Here is a 22,144-nt window from a genome sequence, read left to right as displayed (position 1 = left end):
GAGGAACAGCTGCCGGTCCAACCCTAATCCACCAGCTCTCCTCAGCAGCGCGCATGGTTCCCTCCAGCCGATATCAGTATGGTACAGCAATCTATGCCCAGCCTTTAGTCGGAATGCAGCCACCCTGCTCTCCAGTTCCACCAGGCCCTGTCCTCCTTCGTGGACGGACTGCCGCCCTCAGCCAGTGATGGCTCGACCAGAAGAAATCCACCAGCTTTGTGTTGCCGGTCTAGAAGTAGACTGGCAGGGGGTTGGCGGGGGGTTGAGGACAGCCAGTTTATGCCACAGGGAGGATGCCGCCAGGTTGTTGATTATCAGCACCCTCCCTTTATATGACACTTGGGACAGGAGCCAAGTGATTGCAAAAAAGCAACATTTTTGTCTCATCTAACCAGATTACCTTCCTCCATATGTTTGGGGAGTCTCCCACATGTCTTTTGGCGAACACTTTAAGCAATGGCTTTTTCTGGCCACTTCTGTAAAGTCCAGCTCTGTGGAGTGTACGGCTTAAAGTGGTTCTATGGACAGATACTCCAATCTGCAAAGCTCCTATGCAGCTATGCAGCTCCTTCAGGTTTATCTTTGGTCTATTTGTTGCCTCTCTGATTAATGCCCTCCTTGCCTGGTCCGTGAGTTTTGGTGGGTGGCCCTCTCTTGGCAGGTTTGCTGTGGTGCCATATTCTTTCCATTACTTAATAATGTATTTAATGGTGCTCTTTAGGATGTTCAAAGTTTCAGATATTTTTTTAGAACCCAACACTGATCTGTACTTCTCCACAACTTTGTCTCTGACCTGTTTGGGGAGCTCCTTGGTCTTCATGGTGCCTCTGTAGACTAGTCAACTCTGGTACCCTCCTCTGTAGACTATTCAACTCTGATACCATCCCCTCTCTTCCTACTTGCTAATCACGTGACTGGTGACACACACTTCTATGTCGTCTCTGTACTGCTGTATTTTATGTTGCTAGTTGGCTAACTGCCAAATGTTTTTACTTTTTACTCTTAATAACTATTTAATCAAACTCTGTATTTAACACGTATACAAGGTCTTAGTTTTGTCCTCACACAACTTTTTTAATTAAACTTTTTCCCCCTTGACGCTTCATCTGGACACAGATCAGCAGGACCTCCACCACCTCAAAAAGCGAAGAAACATGATGCCTTCTAATGGCAGTCAATCATCTCATAATGGAGAACTATCACCTCACGGTGAGAATAGTTGAGTTGCAAGCCAGATGTAATTGTTAGGCAAGGGCAATTGAAGTGTAGGAAAAGATGAAACAGTATCTGTGCCACAAGTTTATACATTTACATTTTAGTCATTTAGCAGACGCTCTTATTCAGAGAAACTTACAGTAGTGAATGCATACATTTCATGCATTTATAATTTTTTTTTTGTACTGGCTCCCCGTGGGAATCGAACCCACAACCCTGGCGTTGCACACACTATGCTGGCGTTGCAAACGCCATGCTCTACCAACTGAGCCACAGGGAAGACTGTATACAGATAGTAGTAGTACTATACAGATAGTAGTACACCATGCTGGTGTTGCAAACGCCATGCTCTACCAACTGAGCCACAGGGAAGACTGTATACAGATAGTAGTAGTACTATACAGATAGTAGTAGTACTATACAGATAGTAGTAGTACCATACAGATAGTAGTATAAACTATTGTTAAGATGGTGCTGGCTAAAGCTAAAACAGGCGAGTGTAGATGATATAGGGGTATTGTTATTCATGTCGGCACCAACAATATTATGATGAAACAGTCAGAGGTCACCAAGCACAACAAAGCTTCAGACCATATCCCCCATTCAACCCGCAAAGGCGGAAGCGTTTGTGACAGCAAATTTCTATTTCCAAAAATCAAATTACAGAATTTTCATCTTTTGAGCTTCTAGTCATGAAATCTATGCAGCCTAATCAGTCACTTTTTATATATACTGTTTACAGGCCTCCTGGGCCATATACAGTGTTCCTCACTGACTTCCCAGAATTCCTATCGGACCTTGTAATCATGGCAGATAATATTCAAATGTTTGGTGACCTCAATAATCACATGAAAAAGTCCACAGACCCACATTGCCACAGTCAGACCCTGGATTGAATGTTGTCCTGTAGAATAAATATTGTGGATCTAAATGGACCACCATCTTATTACGTTTGCAATTGCAACATACAGTACCAGTCAAAAGTTTGGACACACATATACATTCAAGGGTTTTTCTTTATTTTTACTATTTTCCACATTGTAGAATAATAGTGAAGACATCAACACTATGAAATAACACATATGGAATCATGTAGTAACTAAAAATGTGTTAAACAAATCAAAATATATTTTACGTTCTTCAAGGTCACCCTTTGCCTCGATGACAGCTTTGCTCAATGCAGAAGGCACTCTATCTGTCCTCATGCTCCTTGACCTTAGTTGCATTTGACACCATCGATCACCACATTTTTTGAGAGAGAATGGAAACCCTAATTGGTCTACACGGACAAGTTCTTGCCTGGTTTTAGATGTTATCTATCGGAAAGATAGCAGTTTTGTCTCTGTGGATGTTTTGTCCTCTAACAAATCTATTGTACGTTTCGGTGATTCTCAAGGTTCCGTTTTAGGACCACTATTGTTTTCATTATACATTCTATTTCTTGGTGATGTCATTCGGAAACACAATGTCAACTTTCACTGCTATGCGGACGACACACGGTGAAGCCCCAAAATGGCCTACCCTGGAAGCTTGTGTTTCAGACATTAGGAAGGGGATGTCGGTAAATGTTTTACTTTTAACCCTCCTGCTGAGTTTTCTCTCTGTAAAATGTTGTTAATTTAATCTGATTGTCATAAGGTTCAATGACTTTGTCCACACAGGGCATCTGAACAAACAAAATAGATTTTGATGATTTTCATTACATTTTGGCTGTTTTTATTTAACTTTTGTACACCTGTAGTGTTCCCGGTCAAAAATGACCAGTCATTAGAAATGAATGGGTGAGACTACAACTAGTGAATAACAATTAGTGTATAAAATTGAGTTCAGGCACATGCCCATTCATCAGATGGACACACTTCCTCTCCCAGACCCCCACATGCATGTGTGTTTGAACACACACACACACACACACACACACACACACACACACACACACACACACACACAGACACACACACACACACACACACACACACCTCACTCCCCTTCTTGACTTCCATGGCAACCCCCACAGCATTTTTTTTGTCCACTAAAATGACATCAAAATGTGAGGCCCCGGCCCCAAAACACCAGTCTCAACGTCAACAGTGAAGAGACGACTCCGGGAAGCTGGCCTTCAATGCCAGCTATTTAATGAAGCTGCCAGTTGAGGACTTGTGAGGCGCTGTTCTGTGATGGGAGTAGTACACAGCGTTGTACGAGATCTTCTGTTTCTTGGCAATACCCTTCATTTCTCAGAACAAGAATAGACTGACGAGTTTCAGAAGAAAGTCCTATGTTTCTGGCCATTTTGAGTCTGTAATCGAACCCACAAATGCTGATGCTCCAGATACTCAACTAGTCTAAAGGAGGACAGTTTTATTGCCTCTTTAATCAGAACATTAGTTCTCAGCTGTGTTAAAATAAATGCAAACGGGTTTTCCAATGATCAATTAGCTTTTTAAAATGATAAACTTGGATTAGCTAACACAACGTGCCATTGGAACACAGGAGTGATGGTTGCTGTTAATGGGCCTCTGTACGCCTATGTAGATATTCCATAATAAAATCTGACATTGCCATTGAGGGCTTCCACCATTTTAAAGTAGTCAACTGGATTCCTATGAGTTGGGAGCAATCAGCTGAAGAAGAAAAATTGACTACTTTAAAATGGAGATGGCCTCAATGGCGCCGGTTTATCGCTTCTTTAATCAGAACGACAGTTTTCAGCTGTGCTAACATAATTGCAAAAGGGTTTTCTAATGATCAATTAGCTAATCCAAGTTTATCATTTTAAAAAGGCTAACACAACGTGCCATTTGAACACAGGAGTGATGGTTGCTGATAATGGGTCTCTGTATGCCTATGTAGATATTACATAAAACATCAGCCATTTCCAGCTACAATAGTCATTTACAAGATTAAGTGTCAACACTGTATTTCTGATCAATTTTATGTTATTTTAAAGGATGAAAAATGTGCTTTTCATTCAAAAACAAAGACATTTCTAAGTGACTTCAAATGTTTTAACAGTAGTGTATATCTACCTATATCTAGTGTATCTACCTATATCTACTTTACCTACCTATATCTACTGTGTTACCTATATCTACTGTATCTACCTATATCTACTGTATCTACCTATATCTACTTTACCTACCTATATCTACTGTGTTACCTATATCTACTGTACCTATCTATATCTACTGTATCTACCTATATCTACTGTACCTACCTATATCTACCTATATCTACTGTATCTACCTATATCTACTATATCTACCTATATCTACTGTACCTATATATATCTACTGTATCTACCTATATCTACTGTATCTACCTATATCTACTGTGTTACTTTGGATCCTGATCTCTCTTTTGACGAACATATCAATAATAAAACTTTTTGTCCCAAAAATATGCAGAAAAGCAAATCCATGCTTTTGTCACTTCTAGATTTGTCACGCATGCTCCCGGACTCCATTACCTTGTGTCAGCATTAATGTCGTTATGTGATCATGCCCAGAGGCGGTCCTGTCCTGTTCCATGTCTATTGCTAATTAAATGTTCACTCTCTGTACTTGCTTCTCGTCTACCAGCGTCAATCCTCACAAGATTAGACTACGGCAATGCTCTACTCTCCGGCTACCAGGATAAAGCACTAAATAACTTCAGTTCGTGCTAAACATGGCTGCTAGAATCTTGACTAGAACAACAATACTCCAGTGCTAGCCTCTCTACAATGGCTTCCTGTTAAGGCTAGAGCTCATTTTATTACATGGGCTTGCTCCTACCTATCTCTCCGATTTGGTCCTGCCGTACATACCTTCTAAGAAAACAGATGGAGGCAGGGCTTTCTCCTATAGAGCTCCATTTCATGGAATGGTCTGCCTGTCCATGTGAGAGATGCAGAATTATCTCTTCAGTAGGTCCTATGATGGACTGTAGTCCTTGCTTTCTCTGCCTGGACGGTTCCCCTCTCTCCACTGGGATTCTCTGCCTCTGACCCTATTACGGTGGTTGAGTCACTGGTTTACTAGTGTAATGCCATGCCGTCCCAAGGAGGGGTGCATCACGTTGTGCCAGGCTTGAGTCAATGACATGATCTTACTGTCCAGTCTTGCGCCCCCCTCGGGCTCGTGCAGTGGAGGAGATCTTCATGGGCTATACTCAGCCTTGTCTCAGGGTAGTAAGTTGGTGGTCTGTTGATATCCCTCTAGTGGTGTGGGGGCTGTAATTTGGAGAAGTATGTGGTGTTAAATCCTGCCTGGTTGGCCCTGTCCGGGGGCCACATGTCCCTCGATCCCTGTCTCAGCTTCCAGTATCTATACTGCAATAGTCTATCTGTCGAGGGGCTAGGGTCAGTCTGTCCTATCTGGTATAATTCTCCTGTCTTATCTGGTGTCCTGTGAGAACTTAAGTATGCTCCCTCTAATTCTCTCAACTCAGCACTACCTGGCCTGATGATTCCTGGCTGTCCCCGTCCTCAGTCCACCTGGTTGTGCTGCTGATCCATTTTCTGTTGTTCTGCTGCGGCTATGTAACCCTGACCTGTAACCCTGACCTGTTCACTGGACGCGCTACCTTGTTTCTCTCTCTCTCTCTCTCTCTCTCTTGACCGCTGAATGCATGGCTATGAAAATCCAACTGATATTGAGGTGCTGAACTTTTGCACCCTCTACGCCCACTGTGATTATTATTTGACCCTGCTGGTCATCTAAGAAAGTTTGAACATCTTGAAGAATGATCTGGCCTTAATAGCCATGTACTCTTATAATCTCCACCCGGCACAGCCAGAAGAGGACTGGCCATCCCTCAGAGCCTGTTTCCTCTCTAGGTTTCTTCCTAGGTTCAAGACTTTCTAGTGAGTTTTTCCTAGCCACCGTGCTTCTACATCTGCATTGCTTGCTGTTTGGGGTTTTAGACTGAATTTCTTATAATCACTTTGTTACATCTGCTGAAAAAGGGCTTTATAAATACGTTTGATTTGACTGTCAGCTCTGGTACCTTCCCTTGTAGACTAGTCAACTCTGGTACCTTCCCCCAGTAGAATATTCAACTCTGGTACCTTCCTTTGTAGAACAGTCAACTCTGATTACAGTGAATACAAGATGCTAATGCAAGTAGCCTGAGCCTGAGAGAGAGCCTGCCTCCTCTGACCTTCAGCACAGGAAATTCTCTTTCACTTATAATGAAGTGTGCTGAATGCTATTAAAATAGGCATTGCTTATAAAAAGCTGCACACTGAAGGCAAAATAAAGCAAATAGTGTCAGTATGGTGTGCAAACTAACGCGAGAAGACAAGCATGCCCTAGAGAGAGGAGAGGAGAGGAGAGGAGAGGAGAGGAGAGGAGAGGAGAGGAGAGGAGAGGAGAGGAGAGGAAGAGAGGAGTGAAGAAAAGAGGAGAGGAAGAGAAGAGTGAAGAAAAGAGGAGAGCAGAGCAGAGCAGAGCAGAGGAAAAGAAGAGAGGGTGTTTGAGAGGCCACTCAGCCAACATGATTTATTTATTCATTTCCTCTCTGCTTTAAAGGAAATATAAAAGGCCACATTGATTAGTGTTTAAGGATCATCCATTAATAGATTAAAAGCCCTCCGGTCGGTAGGAAGGCCAGGCAGAAACACAGCGTTCCAGTCACAAAAAGCATCCTATTCCCTATAAAGTGCACTACTACCCTATGGACCCTTGCTACTATATAGTGAATAGGGTGCATACAGCATTTAATGGCCCTGCTACGAGGCCACATAATGAGACTTTCTGGGTCTATTCCTAGACTGGGTCAGTTTTAGAGACCACAGTGTGTGCCTGATCGTGCCGTGTCAGCTGCCGGCTTGGGGCTGGGGTTGGGGTTGGGGAATTGCTAGGAGGGTTGGGGAACTGCTAGGAGGGTTGATGCTGGGGTAGGGGCGGGGAACTGCTAGGAGGGTTGATGCTGGGGTAGGGGCGGGGAACTGCTAGGAGGGTTGGGGAACTGCTAGGAGGGTTGGGGTTGGGAACTGCTAGGAGGGTTGGGGAACTGCTAGGAGGGTTGGTGCTGGGGCTGGGGAACTGCTAGGAGGGTTGGGGTTGGGGCGGGGAACTGCTAGGAGGGTTGGTGCTGGGGCTGGGGAACTGCTAGGAGGGTTGGGTTGGGGAACTGCTAGGAGGGTTGGTGCTGGGGTAGGGGCGGGGAACTGCTAGGAGGGTTGGGGCTGAGAGAGTGCAAAGCAGCCTGGGAGAGCTGGGGAGACTGTAAAGGTTATTTGGGGATACTGCTATAGGAGAGCTGGGGAGACTGTAGATGTTAGCTTGGGGATACTGCTATAGGAGGGCTTTGGATACTGCTAGGTCTAGGCCTGCTATCTCTGGGTCTGGGCCTGCTATCTCTGGGTCTAGGCCTGCTATCTGTGGGTCTGGGGCTGCTATCTCTGTGTCTAGGGCTGCTATCTCTTGGTCTGGGGCTGCTATCTCTGGGTCTGAGGCTGTTTTCTCTGGGTCTGGGTCTGCTATCTCTTGGTCTAGGCCAGCTATCTCTGGGTCTGGGGCTGTTATCTCTGGGTCTGGGGCTGCTATCTCTGGGTCTGGGGCTGCTATCTCTGGGTCTGGAGCTGGTATCTCTGGGTCTGGGTCTGTTATCTCTGGGTCTGGGGCTGCTATCTCTGGGTCTGGGGCTGTTATCTCTGGGTCTGGAGCTGGTATCTCTGGGTCTGGGGCTGTTTTCTCTGGGTCTGGTGCTGTTTTCTCTGTATCTGGGGCTGATATCTCTGGGTCTGGGGCTGTTTTCTCTGGGTCTGGGGCTGTTTTCTCTGGGTCTGTGGCTGCTATTTCTAGGTCTGGGGCTGCTATCTCTGTGTCTGGGGCTACAATAGTGCATGCTACTGTAGATGTGTGCTACACACTGCTTTGGGTCCTGCTATTGTGGCCTCCAGGCATTCCTGAGCCCCAATCTGTCACTTCTGGACACAGTAGGCCTCAGAGACAAAGAGTTAGCCTGCCCGGATGCACACACACACACCATTTATACATATCAGACTACTACTACTACTACTACTACTACTACTACTACTACTACTACTACTACTACTACTACTTCTGCTACTACTACAACTACAACTACTGCTACTACTACAGACCGAACAGTACAATTACAGCCTAAATAACAGTCTGATACTACTACTAGTACTACTACTACTACTACTACTACTACTACTACTACTACTACTACTGTTACTACTACTACTACTACAGACCGAACAGTACAATTACAGCCTAAATAACAGTCTGATACTACTACTAGTACTACTACTACTACTACTACTACTACTACTGCTACTACTACTACTACTACTACTACTACTAGTAGTACTACAGTCAAGTATAGCCTAGTGTATCAATGAGAGATGCTGATTAGAACTTGCTGCTCTGCCCAATGAGACACAGTCTAGTCAGACGACTAATGAACACTTTGTTTAAGGGCTTTAGAAGAAACAGAAAAGAGGTTGCATCCCAAATGGGACCCTACTGCCTTCAGATTGGCTCCCGAGTGGCGCAGCGGTGTAAGGCATTGCATCTGTGCAATAGGCGTCACTGCAGTACCTGGTTCGAATCCAGCCTGCCTCACATCAAGGCTGTGATTGGGAGTCGCATAGGCTAGTGCACAATTGGCCCAGCATCCTCCGGGTTCGGCCAGGGTATGTCGCCATTGTAAATAAGAATTTGTTCTTAAAACCTGTTAAGGTATAGGGGGCAGTATTTTCACAGCCGGATGAAAAACGTACCAAAATTAGACTGCCTACTACTCGAGCCCAGAAACTAGAATATGCATATTGATTTGGATAGAAAACACTCTGAAGTTACTAAAACTGTTTGAATGATGTCTCTGAGTATAACAGAACTCATATGGCAGGCAAAAACCTGAGAAAAATCCAACCAGTAAGTGGGAAATCTGAGAATTGTAGTTCTTCTTTTGAATCTCTATCAAAACTATAGTGTCTGTGGGGTCACGTCGCACTTCCTAAGGCTTCCATTGGCTGTCAACAGCCTTTAGAAAGTTTTTTTATCCTTCTCCTGTTACTGGGTAGAAAATAGTAGCTCAGTCAATGAGTGGACTGCCCGAGGACAAAGGGACGTTCCTTCTTTTTCTCCTGGAATGAATATGCTATTGTCCGGTTGGAATATTATCGCATTTTTGCATAAAAAATACCCTAAAGATTGATTGTAAACAATGTTTGACATGTTTCTACGAACGGTAATGGAATATTTTGACTTTTCGTGTCTCGAATTACGCTCGCGCATTATGCCTTTGGATAGTGATCTGAACGCACGAACAAAACAAAGGTATTTGGACATAAATATGGAGTATTTTGAACAAAAATAACATTTCTTGTGGAAGTAGGAGTCCTCGGAGTGCATTCTGATGAAGATCAGCAAAGGTAAGAGAATATTTATAATACTAATTCTGAGTTTAGTTGACCCCAGAACTTGGCGTGTATCTGTATAGCTTGCTTTGATGGCAAGCTATGTACTCAGAATATTGAACAATGTGCTTTCTCCATAAAGCTATTTTAAAATCTGACAAAGTGGTTGCATCCAGGAGTAGTGTATCTATAATTCTTTAAATAATTGTTATATATTTTGTCAACGTTTATGATGAGTATTTTTGTAAATTGATGTACTCATTCACCGGCAGTTTTGGTGGGAATACATTTTATTACCCGCACGCGCCAATGTAAAATGCTGTTTTTGGATATAAATATGAACTTTATCCAACAAAACATACATGTATTGTGTAACATGATGTCCTAGGAGTGCCATCTGATGAAGATCGTCAAAGGTTAGTGCTTCATTTAAGCTATATTTTGGGTTTTTGTGACACATCTCCTTGCTTGGAAAATGGCAGTGTAGTTATTTTTGTCTATGTACTCTCCTAACATAATCTAATGTTTTGCTTTCGCTGTAAAGCCTTTTTGAAATAGGACAATGTGGTTACATTAAGGAGAAGTGTATCTTTAAAATGGTGTAAAATAGTCGTATGTTTGAGAAATCTAAATTATTAGATTTTTGATGTTTTGTATTTCGCGCCCTGCTGTTCCATTGGATGTTGGATAGGCATTCCGCTAGCGGAACGTCTGTCTTCAACATTAACTGACTTGCCTAGTTAAATAAAGGTTAAATATAAATATAAAAATTAAAATTAATAAAAGATGGACTCTGGACCCCTATGTGCTCTGGTCAGAATTACTGCACTATAAAGGAAATAGGTTGCGAATTGGGAGCTAGCTACAGTGATGAACAGAGCAGACCAGATGAGTCATCAGCACAACACCAAAGACTTCTTTAAGATCCCTTTAGGGACATTAAGCTTTCCTTTACATATTCATAAAAAATATTCACATCACTTTGATCATGTAGTTACAAACATAGCAGTCCTCAGGCGAGGATGGACGAAAAGGCTGGAAAAACGGAGGTCCATCCTCACTATCTGGGGTGTCTGCCTACCTAAGGACTGCCAAAGACTGGAGAGGGTTAATGACCAATCTAGTTAATTGTTGCAAACCTCTGTGTTTTCCTCACAGAAGAATGGATCTAGGAGCAGGGCTGTTACAGCAGAAAGAGATTTGGAAAGGCTAGTCTCAGGGCTGTAACAGCAGCAAGAGATGTGGAGGGGGCTAGTCTCAGGGCTGTAACAGCAGCAAGAGATGTGGAGGGGGCTAGTATCAGGGCTGTAACAGCAGAAAGAGATGTGGAGGGGGCTAGGAGCAGGGCTGTAACAGCAGAAAGAGATGTGGAGGGGGCTAGGAGCAGGGCTGTTACAGCAGAAAGAGATGTGGAGGGGGCTAGGAGCAGGGATGTAACAGCAGAAAGAGATGTGGAGGGGGCTAGTCTCAGGGCTGTAACAGCAGAAAGAGATGTGGAGGGGGCTAGGAGCAGGGCTGTTACAGCAGAAAGAGATGTGGAGGGGGCTAGGAGCAGGGCTGTTACAGCAGAAAGAGATGTGGAGGGGGCTAGGAGCAGGGCTGTAACAGCAGAAAGAGATGTGGAGGGGGCTAGTCTCAGGGCTGTAACAGCAGAAAGAGATGTGGAGGGGGCTAGGAGCAGGGCTGTAACAGCAGAAAGAGATGTGGAGGGGGCTAGGAGCAGGGCTGTAACAACAGAAAGAGATGTGGAGGGGGCTAGGAGCAGGGCTGTTACAGCAGAAAGAGATGTGGAGGGGGCTAGTCTCAGGGCTGTAACAGCAGAAAGATATGTGGAGGGGGCTAGGAGCAGGGCTGTAACAGCAGAAAGAGATGTGGAGGGGACTAGTCTCAGGGCTGTAACATCAGAAAGAGATGTGGAGGGGGCTAGTCTCAGGGCTGTTACAGCAGAAAGAGATGTGGAGGGGGCTAGGAGCAGGGCTGTAACAGCAGAAAGAGATGTGGAGGGGGCTAGGAGCAGGGCTTTAACAGCAGAAAGAGATGTGGAGGGGGCTAGTCTCAGGGCTGTAACAGCAGAAAGAGATGTGGAGGGGGTTAGTCTCAGGGCTGTAACAGCAGAAAGAGATGTGGAGGGGGCTAGTCTCAGGGCTGTAACAGCAGAAAGAGATGTGGAGGGGGCTAGTCTCAGGGCTGTAACAGCAGAAAGAGATGTGGAGGGGGCTAGGAGCAGGGCTGTAACAGCAGAAAGAGATGTGGAGGGGGCTAGGAGCAGGGCTGTAACAGCAGAAAGAGATGTGGAGGGGGCTAGTCTCAGGGCTGTAACAGCAGAAAGAGATGTGGAGGGGGCTAGTCTCAGGGCTGTAACAGCAGAAAGAGATGTGGAGGGGGCTAGTCTCAGGGCTGTAACAGCAGAAAGAGATGTGGAGGGGGCTAGGAGCAGGGCTGTAACAGCAGAAAGAGATGTGGAGGGGGCTAGGAGCAGGGCTGTTACAGCAGAAAGAGATGTGGAGGGGGCTACTACAAACAACAACGAATAGAAACACCTAGACGAACTACACCCACATCTATAAAGACTGGCTAACCCCCCACATAACCACACCCACATCAATAAAGACTGGCTAACCCCCCACATAACCACACCCACATCTATAAAGACTGGCTAACCCCCCACATATCCACACGCACATCTATAAAGACTGGCTGCCCCCACATAACCACACCCACATCTATAAAGACTGGCTGCCCCCTTCCCCCCACATAACCACACCCACATCTATAAAGAATGGCTGCCCCCACATAACCACACCCACATCTATAAAGACTGGCTGCCCCCACATAACCACACCCACATCTATAAAGACTTACTGCCCCCCCCCACATAACCACACCCACATCTATAAAGACTGGTTGCCCCCACATAACCACACCCACATCTATAAAGAATGGCTGCCCCCACATAACCAAAACCTCACACCCAAAATACCTCGCTCACACCCTCAAACACTCAAAACCTCCCACCCTCAATCCCTCGCTCACACCCTCAAACACTCATATCCTCACACCCTCACTCACATCCTCAAAACCTCACACCCTCAATCCCTCGCTCACACCCTCAAACACTCAAAACCTCACACCCTCGAAACCTCACACCCTCAAACACTAAAAACCTCACACCCTCACTCCCTCACTCACACCCTCAAAACCTCACACCCTCAATCCCTCGCTCACACCCTCACACCTTCAAAACCTCACACCCTCACAGCAGCAGCTTCCAATGTCTAGAGAAAGCCTAACTCAGATGAGGAACTGTAAGAAGAGATAAAATCTAATAAACAAACGTGTGGGTCGTCAGACAGCAGAGATAAAGGATAAACAGTTATAGTTCAGCCTCTCCCCATTCAGAGCCAGATCCTTAGTGCTCCCTCCGCTCCATTCCCAGAGGAGAGAACCTGTTCCTCCGCTCCATTCCCAGAGGAGAGAACCTGCTCCTCCGCTCCATTCCCAGAGGAGAGAACCTGTTCCTCCGCTCCATTCTCAGAGGAGAGAACCTGTCCCTCCGCTCCATTCCCAGAGGAGAGAACCTGTTCCTCCGCTCCATTCTCAGAGGAGAGAACCTGTTCCTCCGCTCCATTCCCAGAGGAGAGAACCTGTTCCTCCGCTCCATTCCCAGAGGAGAGAACCTGTTCCTCCGCTCCATTCCCAGAGGAGAGAACCTGCTCCTCCGCTCCATTCCCAGAGGAGAGAACCTGCTCCTCCGCTCCATTCCCAGAGGAGAGAACCTGTTCCTCCGCTCCATTCTCAGAGGAGAGAACCTGTTCCTCCGCTCCATTCCCAGAGGAGAGAACCTGTTCCTCCGCTCCATTCCCAGAGGAGAGAACCTGTTCCTCCGCTCCATTCTCAGAGGAGAGAACCTGTCCCTCCGCTCCATTCTCAGAGGAGAGAACCTGTTCCTCCGCTCCATTCTCAGAGGAGAGAACCTGTCCCTCCGCTCCATTCCCAGAGGAGAGAACCTGTTCCTCCGCTCCATTCCCAGAGGAGAGAACCTGTCCCTCCGCTCCATTCTCAGAGGAGAGAACCTGTTCCTCCGCTCCATTCCCAGAGGAGAGAACCTGTCCCTCCGCTCCATTCCCAGAGGAGAGAACCTGTCCCTCCGCTCCATTCTCAGAGGAGAGAACCTGTTCCTCCGCTCCATTCCCAGAGGAGAGAACCTGTTCCTCCGCTCCATTCTCAGAGGAGAGAACCTGTTCCTCCGCTCCATTCTCAGAGGAGAGAACCTGTTCCTCCGCTCCATTCCCAGAGGAGAGAACCTGCTCCTCCGCTCCATTCTCAGAGGAGAGAACCTGTCCCTCCGCTCCATTCCCAGAGGAGAGAACCTGCTCCTCAGCCTGTGATCAGTAGAGAGGAGAGAACCTGTTCCTCAGCCTGTGATCAGTAGAGAGGAGAGAACCTGTTCCTCAGCCTGTGATCAGTAGAGAGGAGAGAACCTGTTCCTCAGCCTGTGATCAGTAGAGAGGAGAGAACCTGTTCCTCAGCCTGTGATCAGTAGAGAGAGGAGAGAAATGGTTTCTCACCCTGTGATCCTGTACCCTCTGTCTGACCTCTGTCTGACCTCTGTCTGACCTCTGTCTGACCTCTGTCTGACCTCTGTCTGACCTCTGTCTGACCAACTGCACCAGCTTCCAAGATTTAGAGATCTCAGACTTTGAGAACTGTAAGAAGAGAATTTAACTTTCTGAACAAGCGTGTGGGTTGTCAAGAGAGAGAACAGAGAGCCAGTTCCCTCATCCTCTATGTTCTGTACTCATATCCTTGCATCACCAGCTTCCAAACTGTAGTATGTGTATGTTCAAATCAAATCAAATGTTATTTGTCACATGCGCAGAATACAACAAGTGTAGACCTTACTGTGAAATGCTTACTGACAAGCCCTTAACCAACAATGCAGTTCAAGAAAGAGTTAAGAAAATATTTACAAAATAAAATAAAGTAAAAAATAAAATAAAAAGTATTAAAATAAAATAACAATGACAAGACTATATACAGGGGGGGGTACCGGTACAGAGTCAATGTGGAGACTATATACGGAGGGTACCGGTACAGAGTCAATGTGGAGGCTATATACAGGGGGTACCGGTACAGAGTCAATGTGGAGGCTATATACAGGGGGTACCGGTACAGAGTCAATGTGGAGACTACATACAGGGGGTACCGGTACAGAGTCAATGTGGAGACTATATACAGGGGGTACCAGTACAGAGTCAATGTGGAGGCTATATACAGGGGGTACCGGTACAGAGTCAATGTGGAGGCTATATACAGGGGGTACCGGTACAGAGTCAATGTGGAGGCTATATACAGGGGGTACCGGTACAGAGTCAATGTGGAGGCTATATACAGGGGGTACCGGTACAGAGTCAATGTGGAGGCTATATACAGGGGGTACCGGTACAGAGTCAATGTGGAGGCTATATACAGGGGGTACCGGTACAGAGTCAATGTGGAGGCTATATACAGGGGGTACCGGTACAGAGTCAATGTGGAGGCTATATACAGGGGGTACCGGTACAGAGTCAATGTGGAGGCTATATACAGGGGGTACCGGTACAGAGTCAATGTGGAGGCTATATACAGGGGGTACCGGTACAGAGTCAATGTGGAGGCTATATACAGGGGGTACCGGTACAGAGTCAATGTGGAGACTATATACAGGGGGTATCGGTACAGAGTCAATGTGGAGGCTATATACAGGGGGTACCGGTACAGAGTCAATGTGGAGGCTATATACAGGGGGGTACCGGTACAGAGTCAATGTGGAGGCTATATACAGGGGGTACCGGTACAGAGTCAATGTGGAGGCTATATACAGGGGGTACCGGTACAGAGTCAATGTGGAGGCTATATACAGGGGGTACCGGTACAGAGTCAATGTGGAGGCTATATACAAGGGGTACCGGTACAGAGTCAATGTGGAGGCTATATACAGGGTGTACCGGTACAGAGTCAATGTGGAGACTATATACAGGGTATTACGGTACAGAGTCAATGTGGAGGCTATATACAGGTGGTACCGGTACAGAGTCAATGTGGAGACTATATACAGGGTATTACGGTACAGAGTCAATGTGGAGGCTATATACAGGTGGTACCGGTACAGAGTCAATGTGGAGGCTATATACAGGGGGTACCGGTACAGAGTCAATGTGGAGACTATATACAGGGGTGTTACCAGTACAGAGTCAATGTGGAGACTATATACAGGGGGTACCGGTACAGAGTCAATGTGGAGGCTATATACAGGGGGGTTACCAGTACAGAGTCAATGTGGAGGCTATATACAGGGGGTACCGGTACAGAGTCAATGTGGAGACTATATACAGGGGGTACCAGTACAGAGTCAATGTGGAGGCTATATACAGGGGGTACCAGTACAGAGTCAGTGTGGAGGCTATATACAGGTGGTACCGGTACAGAGTCAATGAGGAGGCTATATACAGGGGGTACCGGTACAGAGTCAATGTGGAGGCTATATACAGGGGGTACCGGTACAGAGTCAATGTGGAGACTATATACAGGGGGGTTACCAGTACAGAGTCAATGTGGAGGCTATATACAGGGGGTACCGGTACAGAGTCAATGTGGAGACTATATACGGGGGTACCGGTACAGAGTCAATGTGGAGGCTATATACAGGGGGTACCGGTACAGAGTCAATGTGGAGGCTATATACAGGGGGTACCGGTACAGAGTCAATGTGGAGACTATGTACAGGGGGGGTACCAGTACAGAGTCAATGTGGAGACTATATACAGGGGGTACCGGTACAGAGTCAATGCGGAGACTATATACAGGGGGTACCGGTACAGAGTCAATGTGGAGGCTATATACAGGGGGTACCGGTACAGAGTCAATGTGGAGGCTATATACAGGGGGTACCGGTACAGAGTCAATGTGGAGACTATATACAGGGGGGGTACCAGTACAGAGTCAATGTGGAGACTATATACAGGGGGTACCGGTACAGAGTCAATGTGGAGACTATATACAGGGGGTACCGGTACAGAGTCAATGTGGAGGCTATATACAGGGGGTACCGGTACAGAGTCAATGTGGAGGCTATATACAGGGGGTACCGGTACAGAGTCAATGTGGAGGCTATATACAGGGGGTACCGGTACAGAGTCAATGTGGAGGCTATATACAGGGGAAACCGGTACAGAGTCAATGTGGAGGCTATATACAGGGTGTACCGGTACAGAGTCAATGTGGAGGCTATATACAGGGGGTACCGGTACAGAGTCAATGTGGAGGCTATATACAGGGTGTATCGGTACAGAGTCAATGTGGAGGCTATATACAGGGGGTCCCGGTACAGAGTCAATGTGCAGAGGTACAGGTAGGTAGTTGTAAAGTGACTACGCATAAAGTGACTACGCGTAGTGACTGCTCAAACAGTGAGTAGCAGGAGTGTAAAAACAAAGGGAGCGAAGGGTTTCAATGTAAATAGTCCGGGAGGCTATTTGAGTAATTTTTCAGCAGTCTTATGGCTTGGGGGTAGAATCTGTTAAGGATCCTTTTGGAACAAGACTTGGCGATCCGGTACCACTTGTTGTGCGGTAGCAAAGAGAACAGTCTATGACTTGGCTGACTGGAGTCTTTGACAATTTTTGTGCCTTTCTCTGACACCACCTGGTATAGAGGTCCTGGATGGCAGGAAGCTTGACCCCAGTGATGTACTGGGCCGTACGCACTACCCACTGCAGTGCCATGTGGTCGGAGGCCGAGCATTTGCCATACCAGGCGGTGATGCAACCGGTCAGGATGCTCTCGATGGTTCAGCTGTAAAACCTTTTGAGGATCTGGGGACCCATGCCAAATCTTTTCAGCCTCCTGAGGGGGATAAGTTGTTGTCGTGCCCTCTTCACGACTGTCTTGGTGTGTTTGGACCATAATACTTTGTTGGTGATGATTCCTATAGTCCACGATCAGCTCCTTTGTCTTGCTCACATTGAGGGATTGTTGTCCTGGCTCAACACTACCAGGTCTCGAACCTCCTTCCTATAGGCTGTCTCATCGTTGGCGGTGATCAGGCCTACCACTGTTGTGTCATCATCATAATTAATGAATTTGTTGGAGTAATGCTTGGCCACGCAGTCTTGGGTGAACAGGGAATACAGGAAGGGACTATGCAGTGTGTAAGCTCAGCGTGGCAGATGTGTTGTTACCTACCTTTACCACCTGGGGGCGGCCCGTTTGGAAGTCCAAGATCCAGTTGCAGAGGGAGGTGTTTAGTCCCAGGATCCTTAGCTTAGTGATGAGCTTTGTGGGCGCTATGGTGTTGAACGCTGAGCTGTAGCCAATGAATAGCATTCTCACATAGGTGTTCCTTTTGTCCAGGTGGGAAAGGGCAGTGCGGAGTGCGATTGAGATTGCGTAATCTGTGGATCTGTTGAGGCAGTATGCAAATTGAGTGGGTCTAAGGTTTCCGGGATGATGGTGTTGATGTGAGTCATGACCAGCTTTTCAAAGCATTTCATTGGTACCTACATGAGTGCTAGGGGGTGGATGTCATTTAGGGTTAGGGTGGGGATCATCGATCAGCTCTCTCTCTGATCACTGCCCCTCTCTCTCGCCTTCTCTCTCTGATCACTCCCCCTCTCTCTCGCCTTCTCTCTCTGATCACTCCCCCTCTCTCTCGCCTTCTCTCTCTGATCACTTCCCCTTTTCTCTCTCCCCTTTCTCAATTCAATTTAATTCAAATGGCTTTGAAACATATGTTTACATTGCCATAGCAAGTGTAATAGATAATAAACAAAAGTGAAATAAACAATAAAATGAAGAGTAAACAACAGAATAAAGACTTGTCATAGAATGTCATAGAATGTCTTTATACAGGGATAGGCGTCCCATCAACGGGACAGTTGTAAATCATGCAGCACCTTGTGTCATGATTGCAGATTTTAGAGAAACAACAAATGCTGGTACATATAAGTGTCTTATATCGGCTGAAAGCTTAAATTCATGTTAATATAACTGCACTGTCCAATTTACAGTAGCTATTACAGTGAAAAAATACCATGCTATTGTTTGAGGAGAGCTCTTAACAACAAAACACATTTTTCACCGCGATAGGTTTGATAAATTCACCTCTGAAGGTGAAATGTGTACTTACATTCTGAAATCTTGCTCTGATTTATCATCCAAAGGGTCCCAGAGATAACAGGAAGTGTTGTTTTGTTAGATAAAATCATTTTCATATCCTGAAATGGTCCATATAGCATGCACGTTCGATTTTGTATTTCCACTCGTTCAATTTGCAAAGAAAGAAACCTGTGAAAATCTAACCCTCAACGTTGTTTCAACCAGTCAAATCACATTCGTATGTAATCCTCAGAGCTCCTAGAGTGTAACCAGACTTCACAATATCATTAGGGGTGTAGTATATCCTATAGGACACCAAATTTGGTTAGAGAGCGACGCCTTCATGGCACGCCGATGACGCGGGCGGTCTTCACTTGATCGACTTTAACTTTGTCAAATAAGCACCAATTGGGGTCAAACAAAGCTAGCTAGATAGCCAATGAGCTGGGCTTTATGGGAGCACCCGGAAACCCTGTATCTGTCGCAAAGTGTAGCTGCTAATCTTGTGCGACAGCAAGCCTTTTCCTTTTGGACAAAAATGTTAAGAATATTCAGAGGTATGAAGTTATCTAATACAGGTAAAGCTAAATAAAAAAAACCTAAAAGTCAAAGTATACAAATTTGACGATATTCTTGCAGAGAAATGTAATGTGAATGTAATTGTCTCCTTCACAATTTGCCCAAATGTACCTGGGTGACTTCACATTAAATGTCATGTAGTTTGCTCGTACTTCAAGTTATCCATCTGAATCTTTGCACATACACTGCTGCCATCTTGTGGACACTATCGAAATTACAACCAGAGTGATGGCTGGAAGTGGGACGTTTCTGTTTCATTTCAAAGCTGGTTGTAGAAATGTATTTGGTATTTTTTATTTGTATTTTCTTCTACCAGATCTATTGTGTTATATTCTCCTACATTCAATTCACATTTCCACAAACTTCTAAGTGTTTCCTTTCAAATGGTACCAAGCCAACTTTTACGCTACTGCTACTCTCTGTTCATCATATATGCATAGCCACTTTAACCATATCTACATGTACATACTACCTCAATCAGCCTGACTAACCGGTGTCTGTATGTAGCCTTGCTACTTTTATAGGCTCGCTACTGTTATAGCCTTGCTACTGTATATAGCTTCGCTATTGTATATAGCTTCTCTACTGTTATTTTTCACTGTCTTTTTACTGTTGTTTTATTTCTTTACTTACCTATTGTTCACCTAATACCTTTTTTGCACTATTGGTTAGAGCCGTTAAGTAAGCATTTCACTGTAAGGTCTACACCTGTTGTATTCGGCGCACCTGAGAAATACACTTTTTGATTCGATTTGAAGAATATGCATATCCTTGCTTCAGGTCCTGAGCTACAGGCAGTTTAGATTTGTCATTTAGGTGAAATTTGAAAAAAAGGGGAATCCCTAAGAGTTATACAGTGTCTTTAATGGTTTGCAAATAGTTAAAGTACAAAAGGCAAAATAAAAAGATATGGGTTGTATTTACAATGGTGTTTTTTCTTCACTGGTTGCCCTTTTCTTGTGGCAGACGGTCACACATCTTGCTGCTGTGATGGCACACTGTGGTATTTCACCCAATAGATATGGGAGTTTATTAAAATTGGATTTGTTTTCGACCTCTTTGTGGGTCTGTGTAATATGAGGGAAATATGTGTCTCTAATATGGTCATACATTTGGCAGGAGGTTAGGACCTTTCTCAATAGCAAGGCTATGCTCACTGAGTCTGTACATAGTCAAAGCTTTCCTTAATTTTGGGTCAGTCACAGGGGTCAGATATTCTGCCACTGTGTACTCTCTGTTAAGGGCCAAGTAGCATTTCTAGTTTGCTCGTTTTTTTTGTTCGTTCTTTCCAAGTAATTATCTATTTGTTTTCTCATGATTTAGTTGGGTCTAATGGTGTTGCTGTCCTGGGCCTCTGCGAGGTCTGTTTGTGTTTGTAAACAGAGTCCCAGGACCAGCTTGCTTAGGGGACTCTTCTCCAGGTTCATCTTTCTGTAGGTGATGGCTTTGTTATGGAAGGTTTGGGAATCGCTTCCTTTTGGGTGGTTGCAGAATTTAACGTCTCTTTTTCTGTATTTTGATAATTAGTGGGTATCGGCCAAATTCTGCTCTGCATTATATTGTGTTTAACATTGTACACAGACAATATTTTAGCAGAATTCTGCATTTGGAGTTGGTCCCATTTTGTGAATTCTTGGTTGGTGAGCGGATCCCAGACCTCACAAACATAAAGGGCAAATGGTTCTATAACTGATTCAAGTATTTTTAGCCAGATCCTAATTGGTATGTCGAATTTTATGTTCCTTTGATGGCATAGAAGGCCCTTCTTGACTTGTCTCTCAGATCGTTCACAGCTTTGTGGAAGTTACCTGTGGCGCTGATGCTTAGGCCAAGGTATGCATCGTTTTTTCTGTGCCCTAGGGCATCGGTGTCTAGATGGAATGTGTATTTGTGGTCCTGGCGACTGGACCTTTTATGGAACACCATTATTTTTGTCTTACTGAGATTTACTGTCAGGGCCCAGGTCTGACAGAGTCTGTGCAGAATATCTAGGTGCTGCTGTAGGCCCTCCTTGGTTGGGGACAGAAGCACCAGATTAACTGCAAATAGTAGTCATTTGACTTCAGATTCTAGTAGGGTGAGTCCAGGTGCTGCAGATTACTCTAATGTCCTCACCAATTCGTTGATATGTGTTGAAGAGGGCGAAGCTCAAGCTGCATCCATATATCACCCCCCGGCCTTCTTGAAAGAAATGTGTTTTGCCAATTTGAACCACACTCTCGTTGTTTGTGTAAATGGATTTTATAATGTCTTTTGTTTTCAACCTACACCGCTTTGCATCAATTTGTATAGCGGACCATCATGTGAAATTGATTCAAAAACGTTTTTTGAGGTCAACAAAGCTTTTTTGGAAAACCATTATTTTTGCCGAACTGAAACGTCTGACATGACAGGGCCCAGGTCAAAATGCCAAATTGAGTCAAAAGCTTTTTTGAAATCAACAAAGCATGAGAAGCCTTTGACTTTGTTTTGGTTTGTTTGTTTGTCAGTTAGTGTGTGCAGGGCGAATACATGATCTGTCATACGGTGATTTGGTAAAAAGCTATTTAGAAATTTGCTCAGTACATTTTCACTGAAGAAAATGTATGAGTCTGCTGTTAATGATAATGCAGAGGATTTTCCCCAAGGTTGCTGTTGCCGCATTGACCACAGTAGTTTTTGGTGTCAAATTTGTCTCCACTTTGTGGGTTGGGGTGATCAGTTCTTGGTTCCAAATATTGGGGAAGATGCCAGAGCTAAGGATGATGTTAAAGAGTTTAAGTATAGTTAATTTGAATTTGTGGTCTGTATATTTCATAATTTCATTTAGGATACCATCAACACCACAGGCTTTTTTTG

General features: G+C 45.1%; 2 protein-coding genes across 2 annotated transcripts in view; both read right to left on the bottom strand.

Annotated features, from left to right (window-relative positions):
• LOC115191022 (ciliary neurotrophic factor receptor subunit alpha) overlaps positions 1–22,144 on the bottom strand; it is a 489,986-nt gene that overhangs the window by 461,804 nt on the left and 6,038 nt on the right. The window lies entirely within an intron of this gene.
• Positions 7,077–8,740, bottom strand: LOC115191016 (predicted GPI-anchored protein 58). Its single transcript, XM_029749017.1, has 3 exons — positions 8,698–8,740; positions 7,518–8,035; positions 7,077–7,247 (listed from the first exon to the last, which is right to left on the bottom strand). Exons 1-3 carry the CDS (start codon positions 8,738–8,740, stop codon positions 7,077–7,079), a joined length of 732 nt encoding a protein of 243 aa, XP_029604877.1.

Source organism: Salmo trutta, unplaced genomic scaffold, assembly GCF_901001165.1.
Source record: "Salmo trutta unplaced genomic scaffold, fSalTru1.1, whole genome shotgun sequence".
NCBI lineage: Eukaryota > Metazoa > Chordata > Actinopteri > Salmoniformes > Salmonidae > Salmo > Salmo trutta.
This window is presented reverse-complemented; position numbering and strand designations above follow the sequence as displayed.